The following is a 13,228-nucleotide window of genomic DNA, read 5'->3' as shown; positions in this document are numbered from 1 at the left end:
AGTTAATTGAACTATATATTCAAGGTCAATAACAACAGTGGAACAGATATGATACGAAGCACTTAATGTTAATAAATGTCTACAAATATTTAAACACCCTTCTTTATCTAATTCTAAGGATTTGTCTAATTGCGGCCTGCCACCTTCCCACAAGCACACGTTCTCACTGTTACATACAGGCAGTCCCCTCTCTCAGGAGGAGCACATCTCAAGCATGAGCCCCTCTTCTGGCCATGTGGGTTCTCTTGTTTACATACACCTTCTGTGGGAGGTGTGGTAGCTCTAATTTTTGTGTCTCTATACAACCTACTGGTCCCCACACCAATGAGAAAGCTCCCCACAAGTTCACAGTCATGCACCCAAGATCTGGGTAGTTGCTTTTTGCACCCTTTATTGTTACTGTACTAGCGGAGTGGAAGCAGCTCACAGTGTCTTATGTAGGGGGCTGCTCTGCCTGGCCTACGCAGGGGTCATAGCACTATCAGGGCAACATCTAGCCATGTCAGACCACATCATGACTGTTGTTCTTTTTTGTTGCTCTCTCCTCTTCCCCTGCCGTTGCAAATTTTCCTGCTTCTGTTATATATTTTCCCAAGCTGACTCTTGCTTGAAGTCTGTTGGTTATCCCCTTGCTTCTCTGCTGTGATGTGGTCCCTGTAGAAAATTGATTATCTTTCTCCCTTTCCGAGGTGTAAGAAAGAATGTAGTAATGACAGGCCACTTCATCTTTTGCTTTTCTCCATTTATAGTTGGGCAATGCCACCTACTGACAAGAGAACAATTGAAGTGAAAATATAGCCTATGACTAGGATAAATCTGTATTACTATAGGGATCTGAGGGCATTTAAATTATTTTATATGAATCACTGTAATTTGTGTGTCATCAAAGTTCTTTGTATTTCTTTTGGAAAAGGAGACTGAAAAAGGTTGTGGATTGTTTTAGCATATGCATTGTCTGTGCATATACATATACACGTGAAGCTGGTTATTTAAATGAATTTATTTAAAGCAACTGTTAAGGTAATTATTAATATTTTTAGGTAATTAATCAATTTAGAGTGAAAACTGTAATGGAAAATGTACAGAACAAAATACAAAGAAAGCCTTGAATTTTTCTATTAATTACATCTTTCATGGAATTCATGTACGGCACAGGCACTGTACTCTTAAGAAGCTATCACTTAGTTTCACCACATCTGTTTTCTCTTGAAAGGAGCAAGAAAGAGATATACCTCAAATCACTTTGCCACAGGTTTCCATAAATCACTGTTTGTGGCTTGGACACTGATAGCTTTTTGTAGTTGAATCTGTGTGGGAGCGGTAGGTGGAGTACAGCAAACTGGGCACAGACACATGAAAAAAATCTCAGGTTTGGAACTGAAAATGACTCAGTTGTAATTCTAGGTGTTTGAGTTCTACTGCAGCTCTCTAGCAGAGACAAAATAGAAGATTAGTTTGTAATATATGCATGAGAGACATTCTGCTTGTCTCTCCTTACTCACTGCTTCTTGAAGTTGTCCTTGATCTGTTGTGTTCTGTCTATGTCAAAATCATGAAATAAAGCTTCTCTCATTCGAACTTTTATGGGACAGGTGAATGGTGATGGATATACATCTCATTCATTGTAGCTGCTTGCAAGGCTGTGAGGTAGTGGCATTGTACACTACAGCAGATTTGTCTAAGATGTTTTCTTATTTTTAGGAGAGAAAAGCCCAAGCAGTCAGTGGTGTAGTTGCACTTATAGAAGAAGCTCCTTTTTGAAATATGAAATGAAACCCCATGTTTGTGTTCTAAGGTATAGACATCGTGGGCAGTGAAATATAAACACATTCAGGCAAAAAACACTGATTTAAGGAAGGAAGAACCTGAGAATTTTAATTTTTTTTTCTTAGGCAGTGTAGTTTGATTTCAACAGGTCTGTATGTTGTTTTGTTTTCAAATACATATCAGAAAGGTAACTAAAGCAATCACTGATTTTAAAGTGGAAATGTAACTTACATAATAAAAATAGTATATATTTTCATGAAACTAGTTTCTCTGTTGTATTGTTTACAAACTAGATTCTTGATAGAGGGATATTGTAATATGACTGCAACATTGAGGCAGTACAGAGCATACGACCAATACCAAGAGTTCTTTGCAACCTGGCCTGCAAAGCTTGGTTATGAGAAATGGTGCCTCTTCAGAGCAGATGCCTCATTTCCAAGTTAAACACAGATTCTGCTATCCTTCAAAGTATGATTTTTTAATTTAATAAGCAAAGCAAAATCTTGCTGTTTTGCATGTAATAAATTAACTTTTTCCCCTTCTTTTTTTCTCCTGCAGTGTCTTTAAAATAAAAACAAAACAAAACCAACTCTGTTTTGGGAAATGTGCTGTGGTTTAAAAAGGAGGTTTTTACTCCTCTATGCAACACAAAAGGGGCAGGCAAAAGCCATAGCTGAGGAAATATGGCAGCAGGCAGGTGCCCATGGATTTGAAGCTGATATGCACTGTATGAGTGAAATGGACAAGGTAAGATAATCCATGCTGTTTTGAAAGAAAGATATTTAAGAGCTGCATTTTTCTTCATGTGCTCAAGTAGTGGGTGTTGATAATCATGAAGGCTGATCACATGCACCCACCTAAAATACCATCTAGTTTTAAATTTTTAGTTTCTTATGAATCACTAATTTGGACCAGTACTCACAGACATTTAATATCCTTCTGCCAAGGGTACATCTTTATTGTGATTTCTGTTATTAGAACAGTAGATGAATATATCTTTGATCTCTCATCTAATAACAGCATGGTGAGTTCTTGAAAACTATTTATGTATGCCGACAAATTCTGTATTTTACTGGTCAGCATTCCTGTTCTTAGAAGTGCCACTTTTTTTCCCCCTGTTGTTTTTGTGTTGGATTGAGGCCCTGTGTTCTGTTACCTGAGCTCCAGCACGACCCTGAGATTTTTTTAGGGTCTTCTTGAGTTACTTAGCATATGCGCTCACTCCAGCTCACACTGGATATGTTCAAGTTGCATTCTAGAAAAAAGTTAAAAGCTTGGCCTAAGCAAGGATGTGACTTTTTATTGTTTGCTATTTTCCAAGGATAAGAATCTGAAAACTGTTAGCATCTGTCTGTAACTAAAGCAATATGGACTGTAATTTCCTTCACAAAGTATTTTCAACTATATGTCCTCAAACAAAAACATTTAAAAGAAGAACCCCAAAACAACCAAACAAAACCTGATAGTCTGGTATTTTATAGGAGCAGAAAATAACACCTGCTTTTTCATGCACTTGAAAATGTGAGAAGCTTATAAAACTAAGTTTCCTTTTAGCAAGTTGCTTTCTTGGGTATGCACTACATGGTAGGTAGCTGGACATCTGCTTTTGAATTAATGTTTACTAAGTGTGGAGCAAAGTGTTAGGAAGAGACTTATGCACCCAGTAGGGAAGGCGAAGTTTCTCCTTATGTTCTTCCATTTCATTTCTTCTGCATTTGACTTCTGCTTGAAATGAAACATAGTATCTCTTGCAGTCTTTATTTATATTTTCTTGTAACAGGGCTATTTTATTAAACTTGGAATACTGGGAGAGAGTTTAAACTGAAACCTACAGGGAGCAGTAAAAAGAGCTTAGGTTACTTATTATGGCAAAAAGGAGGATAAGGAGTGACCTAATAGCAGCCTACTTGAGCCAAATTCTTCTTGGCAGCAGAAAACAGGAGGCAAAATCCACTGAGTGCAGCCTGATAAACTCAGATTTCACAGTAGTGGAGAATTTCTGGTTGGAAAAGGCTGCCAGTAAAGTGAAATCTCTGCCCTTAGTTGTTTTCGGACTTCAATCAGTCACAGCTGACATAATGCAGTTTTAGCAGTTAGTCCCACTGAAGCATGGGGTGGGACTAGATGACATCCAGAGGTCACTCCCAAACAAGGTGTCTGTAATTCTGTGGAGCTGTGTTTCACATAGGTCACTAGCTGTTGATTCAAAACCCATAGCCTGCAGAGGTGCTGTGAAACGGCGTGTTATATGGGTGACCTGACAGACAGCATGCTAGCGCAGTGCTCAGTGCTGCAGCCTGCTATCTGTGGAAAGATGGAATAATCAAAGAAACAGAATGATTTTTACTTGATTAAAAATAAATGGTTCCATGAGGCCTGAATTTACGGAACTGTCACACAATCCCAAGCATAGGCAGTTCTTGACCTGATGTGATGAGAGAAGCTCCCATAAAACTGTGAGAAGTGTGGAAGATTGGTATTAGCAAAGGGTAGAGGAAAGAATTTGGGTCAGAGGAGTGGGGCCAAAATGAATTAGACTGTAGGGCACAGTGACTGATTATCACTATTCAGAGCTGCTTTAGTGTTCACCCAAGGCACAGCTTGTGGGTTTTCTTTTGGTTTTCATTTGGTTTGGTTTTCTTATGGCCAGGACAGATGTAATATGGAAGTTATCAGAGAGAACCAAGTGATCCCTAATGGAATTTGGAAATGATCCCCTCAGTTTGTATGGCCACCCCCCCGTTATCTGTGTGAATTTATTGGGATTATGGCTCGCTATGTGATTGTGACTGTATGTAGATAAATACTTTTTCCATTTTACAAAGCAAATACTCTAGGAGTTATGTATTTAAGCTGCCTGAGTGCAGTTGTGAAATATTCTTTGCATGCGGACTAGCCTGCTCAAAATGCTGCCCTTTGGCATTTGTGTGTGGGATCATAGGTTAATTCAGATTGGAAGGGACTTCATGAGGTCATCTCACAGCAGGGTCGGCTGAGGTCAGAGCAAATTCCTCAGGGTTTTACCCAATCTTGTCTTGAAAACACCACTGAGATTATAAATTGTATCCCCAAAATTACATGAAAGACTTTCTGTGGTTTAACACAGTTGAGATTAAACATTTTTCTGTGTACCTTTGGGGAAAGGAAGGATGACAGTTAATATCTAAGGCTACACATAGGTATCAAATGGCACCTTGTAACTTACTTGTTCTATTACTTGTAGTATAACCTGGAAACAGAAAAGGATCCGGTAGTTATTGTTATTTCCACTACTGGTACTGGAGACCCACCAGACACTGCCCGCAAGCTTGTAAAGGAAATTCAAGACACCACATTGCCATCTGATCATTTCGCACATCTCCAGTATGGATTGCTAGGTGATCTAGTATTTTGTATGTTATTGCACCACTTGTCTGTAGGTGAATAATTTTTGTTTTCCTTTACTTGTGAATAGGTTGTTTGAGGTTTTTTAAGTGCTGATAAAACATTTATTTTTATAATATGAACAGGGGTTTTTTTGTGTAATATCCTCTATGAGCAATAAAGGAAAAGTGTAACAGAAATTATCTGAATGTAAGCTACCAATTTCATTTATTTATAGTTTTACTTTCTTTGTATAAACAACATGACTCAAGCTATCTAGAATTGTTTGATTTCATGTCAAGTGTCTATGGACTAGATGGTTTTACTTGACTTTGCGAATAATAAGGCATTTTTCTATACACAGGGAAAGGAATTATAAAATGTCCTTAAAAATAAGGTTTTAAGATCATCTCATCCCTTTAAATTTGTAATATATTTAAAAAATTTTGAATGTCATACTCGTCAATAGAAGGAATGTAACTTCAGGTTAGACTAATGTGCAAAATACAGATTTGACAAAATACATCTGATATATCATGAGTTGATGGTAAGGTCAGTTTGTTGCTTCCAGATTGTATTTTAAGAAACTTCTGTTTGAACCTAGGTTATTTTTGCCTGACAAGTTTAAGTTGAGAGGTAGGAGTGAGGAAACTTCTAGGTTTCTAGTGAGGAAAGTACCCACTAGAAGGAGATTTCTAATGGATATATAATGTGGAAGTCTGAAATATATGCATTCTAGTCATGTAACATTTTGAGAAGTTGTTATGCTACTGCCGAGTTACATGTCACAGGTTTTGAAATGATCAGATTTTTCATTGCTGACTGAATGCATATATACCCATGCATATATGAAGATAAGCATTGTATTGATACTAATCTTTGTTGTAACAGATATTGTAGGATCTAAGTTATAATATGTTTTGTGATTTTAGTCTAAAAAGTTAACCAGTCTTAAAATACATTCATGGCGTCCATTTCATCTTATCCCATGAGGTGTGTACTGTAAGTACTGTACTTGAGAGGGAACAGAAGTATTTTTTAATAAAAAAAAAAAAGGCTGTTATAAAGAAGAAAGGAATCATCCATTGTTGGGTTGGAATAATAAGGATCTGCTGGTTTGAAACTGCACACAAGAAAGGGTCAGGCTGTGAAAAATTGTGATAGGATAGTGAAAGAGTGCCATTTTGGATTACGTACAGACTTTGTGAGGACTACCTAACTAGTGGTCTTTGGGATTGTTAGATAAGCATCTGTTAAGGATGAGTTATGTGTGGTTGATCACTTTTAGGGTGAGTCAGTGGTCCTCCATGAACATACCTCCTGATGCACCTCCTGATGTTTAATTGATGACAAAGAGCGTCTTCTTCTAACATAACATCTTCATGATTGTTAAAGGCAGAAAAGCTAGTGCAGTGAAAATGAGATCTACAAAGAAATCTCTGATTTCTGGGGAAGAGGATATTGGACCAGATGCCTTTTTCCTACATTTCTTATTTCATACTGTTTTAAATTACTTATATATTTGATAATTTTTTTCAGGTTCCAATATTTTTCAAATATTTTTCCAATATTTTCCAGTATTTCTTCAGATACTCTCTCAGTTACATTACTGACATATATTAAGAATTTTAATCTGAAGGTGAGAAAATTTAGTTTGGTAATTCACATACAGTTTATCAGTTTCACTCTTTTTAATTAATTCAACTTCTTACATTTTTCCTGTAATAGCAGTTTTGTATTTTTTCTTCTGAAATATAAGATACTGAAAACTAAATGTTTTCACAGAAATTCTGTCTTACATTTGTGAAGGAGAAACCACTTTTTCAGCTCTAGTTTAGGACAAGCACAATTTTTTTTCAGAGGTCATAAAAGTGTCCTGGTACTAGCCACTTTGCTATATCAGATTCTTTTGTCTGTCTGCAAGAAAACCCTGTGTTGTCTTTGCAGATCTTTTGCCTGTGTAGCCTGGGTGGCTGGCTGGTTGACATGATTCCTCTTTCCTTGAATTTGCTAGGTCTGGGAGATTCAGAGTATACGTTCTTCTGTAATGGTGGAAAGATAGTAGACCGACGACTTCAAGAACTTGGAGCCCGGCACTTCTACGACACAGGATTGGCAGATGATTGTGTAGGGTAAGAACTGGATGAGTTTGGATTTTATTCCATCAAGATGCAATAATTACATGTGAATTTGGCTAAATGTTCTGAACTCTTTGAAATCAGTTGGACCTGAAAATTCAGCACCTCATAGGAACAAGTCCTGTCCGAACACAGTATGCCTTTTCAATCTCAATCGCCATTAAATAAAACTCAGTTTTTAAAATGTGAGTGAACAGATATACTCCCTGGAAAAATAGAGGGTATTTAGCAGTTCTTGAAATTAAGTAATTCAAAATAAGTGGAGGGATTTAAAAATGTACTCTGTTTACTGAAGCAAATAAAAATAAATGCAGTTCCCAGAATGTGTGGTACTGGTAATGGGATGTCTTTCTACATACACGTCAGACTTTAATCCAAGCTCACATCTTGCAGTAGAGCTAATTTAGGCAAACCCTACAGCGTTTATTTAATTTCTCTCTCTCTTCCATAATACATTTTTCCTGCCTTTTTTTCTTTCTTTTTTGGTGGGATGGGGGTTGTTTGTTTGATTTTTGCTCACTGTAGAGGAATTATGAAAGAAGGGGGTAGGGAGTTTATTGCTGTAGAGGAATTATGTGAGAAAAGAGCTCCCTTCCAGTTCTGTTGCTCTGTCTGGCCAGTAGGCTGCAGTCTTGGCTTATTTATTTTGAACTGGAGACTATATCAGCTCTGTGCATGATGTTGCAAGACAGTTGAACACAAACATTGCCATAACCATAAAACTTATATGTTGTGTTCTAAAATAATAAAAATAGACCATTAGTGTAAGCTTTTAATGTTGCTGTTGCACGATGAAAAGTTGCATATTTTGCTACCATCCCTTTAACTTCCTGTCATAAAATTCAGCATGAGAAAATAAAAATGAAAAACTAGAAGAGCAAGGCTGTTATACACTTTAGACTCCATAAATTTAGACAGTTGTAATAACTAAATAAAAATAGCTTTTTAACAAAAAAGTCATCTTGATAACTGCTGCAGAGATATATTAAAAATTGAAAACAGTGGTTTTAAGTTTTGTGTTATTTTCATTATTTGTAAATTAACATTCCAGTAAATTATGATAATTCATCCATTCCTTTCTTTTTAATATTTTTTTTTTTTTCCTTCCCAGTTTGGAATTAGTGGTTGATCCTTGGATTCATGGACTTTGGCATGCTCTCAAGGAAGTATTTCTATTGCAGAAAGAAAGAGAAGGCATGAATAGTGCTGTTGATGCTGTTTCGAACTCTCTCTCTGCAGCCCCGCACGTTGTGCATGAGCTAAACTTAAGCTCCGAAGTACAGAACTTAAAGCTGGAAGAGGAAGGAGTGAAGAGTTCTGATGTTCTTTCACAGAAACTGGTTGACATCAGCCTTGTGGCTTCAAATAGAGACACTGAAGCTTCACTTGTTTATTCTGTCCCTCCAGTCTCTCAGTCTGCTCTTAATATTCCTGCCTTGCCACCAGAATATATAGAGGTGCAATTTCAGGACACCCATGGTGAGGTAAGGACTTAAATTTGTATGAGGAAAGCCTCCAGCTCTGGTAAAAGCATGAGTGTATATACTACTACATATATCTCAAAAGAGCAAGCTGATTCCTATATAAAGGAGATACATCCCTGAACACAGGAGGTTTTTGAATTGCAAGTGATCAGGTTCTAATATTGGTGCCTTAACTTCTTTGTAAATAGAGAAAAATAAGTAAATACTGCTTTCAAGCAGCAGATTGAAGAAGCTGAATCCACTAATCTGTGATTCAGTGTACAGGTTAAAGATTATAGTCTAAGTTTCAAGTATAAAACTGGATAGTTGTCTTGAGTCTTGGAAAGAATCAAATGGAGGTTTGTTTTCTTTTGGCACCGTTTTTGACATAGCTGGCTAGACCTTGTTAAACAAGTAGGTGCCATGTAGGATCAAGTATGATTTTGCGAATATGACACAGTTGTCCTTGGTTCAGCAGTAGCAGTCACTTTCCTCCTTAGTAGCGGCTGCAGTGCTGTGTTTTTGACTTTCAGCCTGGGAACAGCGCTGATAACATTGATATTTGTAGTTGCTGCTCAGTAATGTTTACTCTGACGAAGACCTTTCTGAGCCTCATGCTCTGCCAGGGAGGGGAAGCCAGGAGGTAGCAGAGACAGGACACCTGACCCAAATTAACCAAAGAGGTATTCCATACCACAGCATGTCATGCCCAGTATATAAACTGGGGGGAGTTACCCGGAAGGGCTAGATCACTGCTCGGTCAGGCTGGGTATCGGTCGGCAGGTGGTAAGCGGTTGTATTCTCTCCCCTTGTTATTTCCATTATCATTATTATTACTGATGGTAGCAGTAGTGGGTTTGGTTATACCTTAGTTACTGGACTGTTCTTGTCTCAGCCCGTGGGAGTTACACGCTTTTGATTCTCCTCCCCATCCCTCTGGGAGTGGGGGGACAAAGGGGAGGAATAAGCAAGCGGCTGCGTGGTTCTGGGTTGCCGGCTGGGCTTAAACCACGACAACAGTTCATGTCCTTTTCCAGTATGTCACATTGCAAAAACTGTAGGTATTTTTTGCCAAGTACATCTGAAATTGGCTTAAGAAAAACCAAAATGGAAAGACACCCTGCTATTTAAAGAAGGCTGGGTACACAGTCTCTTTAGTTGCTTATATGGTCTAAGTCCTGGGCAGTTGAGTCTCAGGACTGAATTAACAAGCTGCTGCTTATTAGTAGTCTTGCAGTACGGGTCTGCATCTTAAGCCTTTATAGCAAGTGTAAGATAATGCAATTTAGAATCATAGAATCATAGAAAGTTAGGGTTAGAAAGGACCTTAAGATCATCTAGTTCCAACCCCGCCGCCATGGGCAGGGACACCTCACACTGAACCATGCCACCCAAGGCATCATCCAACCTGGCCTCGAACACTGCCAAGGATGGAGCACTCACAACCTCCCTGGGCAACCCATTCCAGTGCCTCACCACCCTCACAGTAAAGAATTTCTTCCTTAGATCCAATCTAAACTTCCCCTGTTTAAGTTTTAACCCATTACCCCTTGTCCTATCCCTACAGTCCCTAAAGAAGAGTCCCTCCCCAGCATTCCTATAGCCCCCCTTCAGATACTGGAAGGCTGCTATGAGGTCTCCACGCAGCCTTCTCTTCTCCAGGCTAAACAGCCCCAACTCTCTCAGCCTATCTTCATATGGGAGGTGCTCCAGTCCCCTGATCATCCTCGTGGCCCTCCTCTGGACTTGTTCCAACAGTTCCACGTCCTTTTTAGGTTGAGGACACCAGACTGCACACAATACTCCAAGTGAGGTCTCACAAGAGCAGAGCAGAGGGGCAGGATCACCTCCTTCGACCTGCTGGTCACGTTCCTTTTTGATGCAGCCCAGGATACAGTTGGCTTTCTGGGCTGTGAGCGCACACTGAAGCTGGCTCATGTTCATTTTCTCATCGACCAACACCCCCAAGTCCTTCTCCGCCCGGCTGCTCTGAATCTCTTCTTTGCCCAACCTGTAGCTGTGCCTGGGATTGCTCCGACCCAGGTGTAGGACCTTGCACTTGCCATGGTTAAACTTCATCAGGTTGGCATCAGCCCACCTCACAAGCGTGTTGAGGTCCCTCTGGATGGCATCCCTTCCCTCCAGCGTATCAACCGAACCACACAGCTTGGTGTCATCGGCAAACTTGCTGAGGGCACACTCAATCCCACTGTCCACGTCACTGACAAAGATGTTGAACAAGACCGGTCCCAACACCGATCCCTGAGGGACACCACACGTTACCGGTCTCCAGCCGGACATTGAGCCCTTGACCACAACCCTTTGCGTGTGGCCATCCAGCCAGTTCTTTATCCACCGAGTGGTCAACCCATCAAATTGATGTCTCTCCAACTTAGAGACAAGGATGTCGTGTGAGACAGTGTCAGACACTTTGCACAAATCCAGGTAGGTGACGTCAACTGCTCTACCCCTGTCCATCAGTTTTGTAGCCCCACCATAGAAGGCCACCAAATTGGTCAGGCAGGATTTCCCCTTAGTGAAGCCCTGCTGGCTGTCACCAACCGCCTCCTTGTTTTTCATGTGCCTTAGCATGCCTTCCAGGAGAATCTGCTCCAAGAGTTTGCCAGGCACAGAGGTGAGACTGACTGGTCTGTAATTCCCCGGGTCATCCGTTTTCCCCTTCTTGAAAATGGGGGTTATATTTCCCTTTTTCCAGTCATTGGGAACTTCACCTGACTGCCATGATTTTTCAAATATGATGGCCAGTGGCTTAGCAACTTCATTCGCCAGCTCCTTCAGGACCTGCGAATGGATTCTGTCATGTCCCATGGACTTGTGTACATTTAGGTTTTTAAGATGGTCTTGAACCGGGTCCTCTCCTACAGTGGGCCTAGGGTCTTCATTCTTACAGCCCCTGTGTCCGCCCTCCAAGACTTGGGTGGTGCAGTCAGAGCCTTTGGCAGTGAAGACGGAGGCAAAGAAGTCATTAAGAACCTTAGCCTTCTCCAAATCCCAGGTAGCCAGTTCTCTCGATAGCTTCAGGAGGGGGCCTACGTTGTCCCTAGTCTGTCTTTTACTCACTACGTACCTATAGAATCCCTTCCTGCTATCCTTAACATCCCTAGCCAAGTTCAATTCTAACTGGGCCTTAGCTTTCCTAACCTAGTCCCTAGCTTCCCGGCCAACATCCCTGTATTCTTCCCAGGCCGCCTGTCCCTGCTTCCACCTTCTAGAAGCCTCTTTTTTCCTTTGAATTTTCCTGAGCAGCTCCTTATCCATCCAAGGAGGTCTCCTGGCCCTCCTGCTGCACTTCCTTCTAGTTGGGATGCAACACTCCTGAGCTTGGAGCAGGTGATCCTTGAATAACAACCAAGAGTCTTGGGCCTCCCTGCCCTCTAGGGCTGTATCCCGTGGAACCTTACTAAGCAGGTTCCTGAGGAGGCCAAAGTCTGCTCTCTTGAAGTCCAGGGCAGTGAGCTTGCTGCACACTCTTCTCACTGTCCTGAGGATCTCAAATTTGACCATCTTGTGATCGCTGCAACCAAGGCTGCCCTGGAGCGTCACATTTCCAACCAGCCCTTCCCTGTTGGTGAGCACGAGGTCAAGCATGGCACCTCTCCTTGTCGGCTTCTCTATTGCTTGCAGAAGGAAGTTGTCTTCCACACAATCAAGGAACCTCCTGGATTGCTTGTGCCAAGTTAGCTTAAATCTTTCTCTCATTGTGCCTTGAACTTGACTTGAAGGGAATATGAATGTGGACAGTTGTCACAGTCCAGCTGATCCACAGTAACTTGATATGGCCCAAGCTGCTATTCACCATGTCAAATTTTTCAAGAATAATAAAACTTCGAACTGTTGGTCTCAAGTAATTTTCTTGCCTTGTCTTTTTGTAAATAGGAAGTCTTCAGATTAACAAATACTCTCTTATTGGTAGAATAATTCCTTTCCATATGAGGGTATTGTTATGGACATTTGGTATCTCTTCTACCTCTTCATTTTTGTCTGTAACTCAGATGAAGTTTGCTGACAATAGTGATGGAGAAATGAGGACTGTAGTCTAATCTTCAGCTGACATCCTTTGACAGAGGTGGTCTGGGATTATTCTTTATGCCCATCTACAATCATTTGGGCACATTTTCACCTGTGTAGGAATGCAGCATAGCATGATGCTGTTTCATAGTGTGGAGTTTGCTGATTGCCTCTAAATTTAACAGTATTTTTAAAAAATCCTTTTATAAATTGTCTGTAATAATAGCCCTGTCTACTCCCTGAAGTCTTAAACTGTACATCTGCAATGATATTTTTAAATAAATTCTGTTCTTACTCCTTAGGTCTGTTCTGTGCACCTACTAATCCTTTAATTAGGTGGGAATTCTCGGCATTTTGACATAAATGCCATTCTCTAATTTGACTGTTTTCAAAGCAACTCTTGAAAAAGGAACAGCGAGCTGCAGTTGATGGTAGTTTAGGCCCATTATGCTATTCAAGCCTACTGAC

General features: G+C 40.3%; 1 protein-coding gene across 1 annotated transcript in view; it reads left to right on the top strand.

Annotated features, from left to right (window-relative positions):
- The first annotated feature begins 2,186 nt into the window (after positions 1-2,186).
- Positions 2,187-13,228, top strand: part of MTRR (5-methyltetrahydrofolate-homocysteine methyltransferase reductase) — a 30,681-nt gene continuing 19,639 nt past the window's right edge. The window contains exons 1-4 of the mRNA XM_080610203.1: positions 2,187-2,514; positions 4,991-5,144; positions 7,145-7,262; positions 8,380-8,752. Of these exons, the coding sequence (XP_080466329.1) occupies positions 2,371-2,514; positions 4,991-5,144; positions 7,145-7,262; positions 8,380-8,752 (789 nt within the window). The 5' untranslated portion in view covers positions 2,187-2,370. The remainder of the gene's footprint in view (positions 2,515-4,990; positions 5,145-7,144; positions 7,263-8,379; positions 8,753-13,228) is intronic.

This window comes from Psittacula echo (genome assembly GCF_963264785.1).
Source record: "Psittacula echo genome assembly, chromosome: 2".
NCBI classification, from domain to species: Eukaryota; Metazoa; Chordata; class Aves; order Psittaciformes; family Psittacidae; genus Psittacula; species Psittacula echo.
The sequence above is the reverse complement of the archived record's forward strand: the minus strand, read 5'-3'. Positions and strand labels throughout refer to the sequence as shown.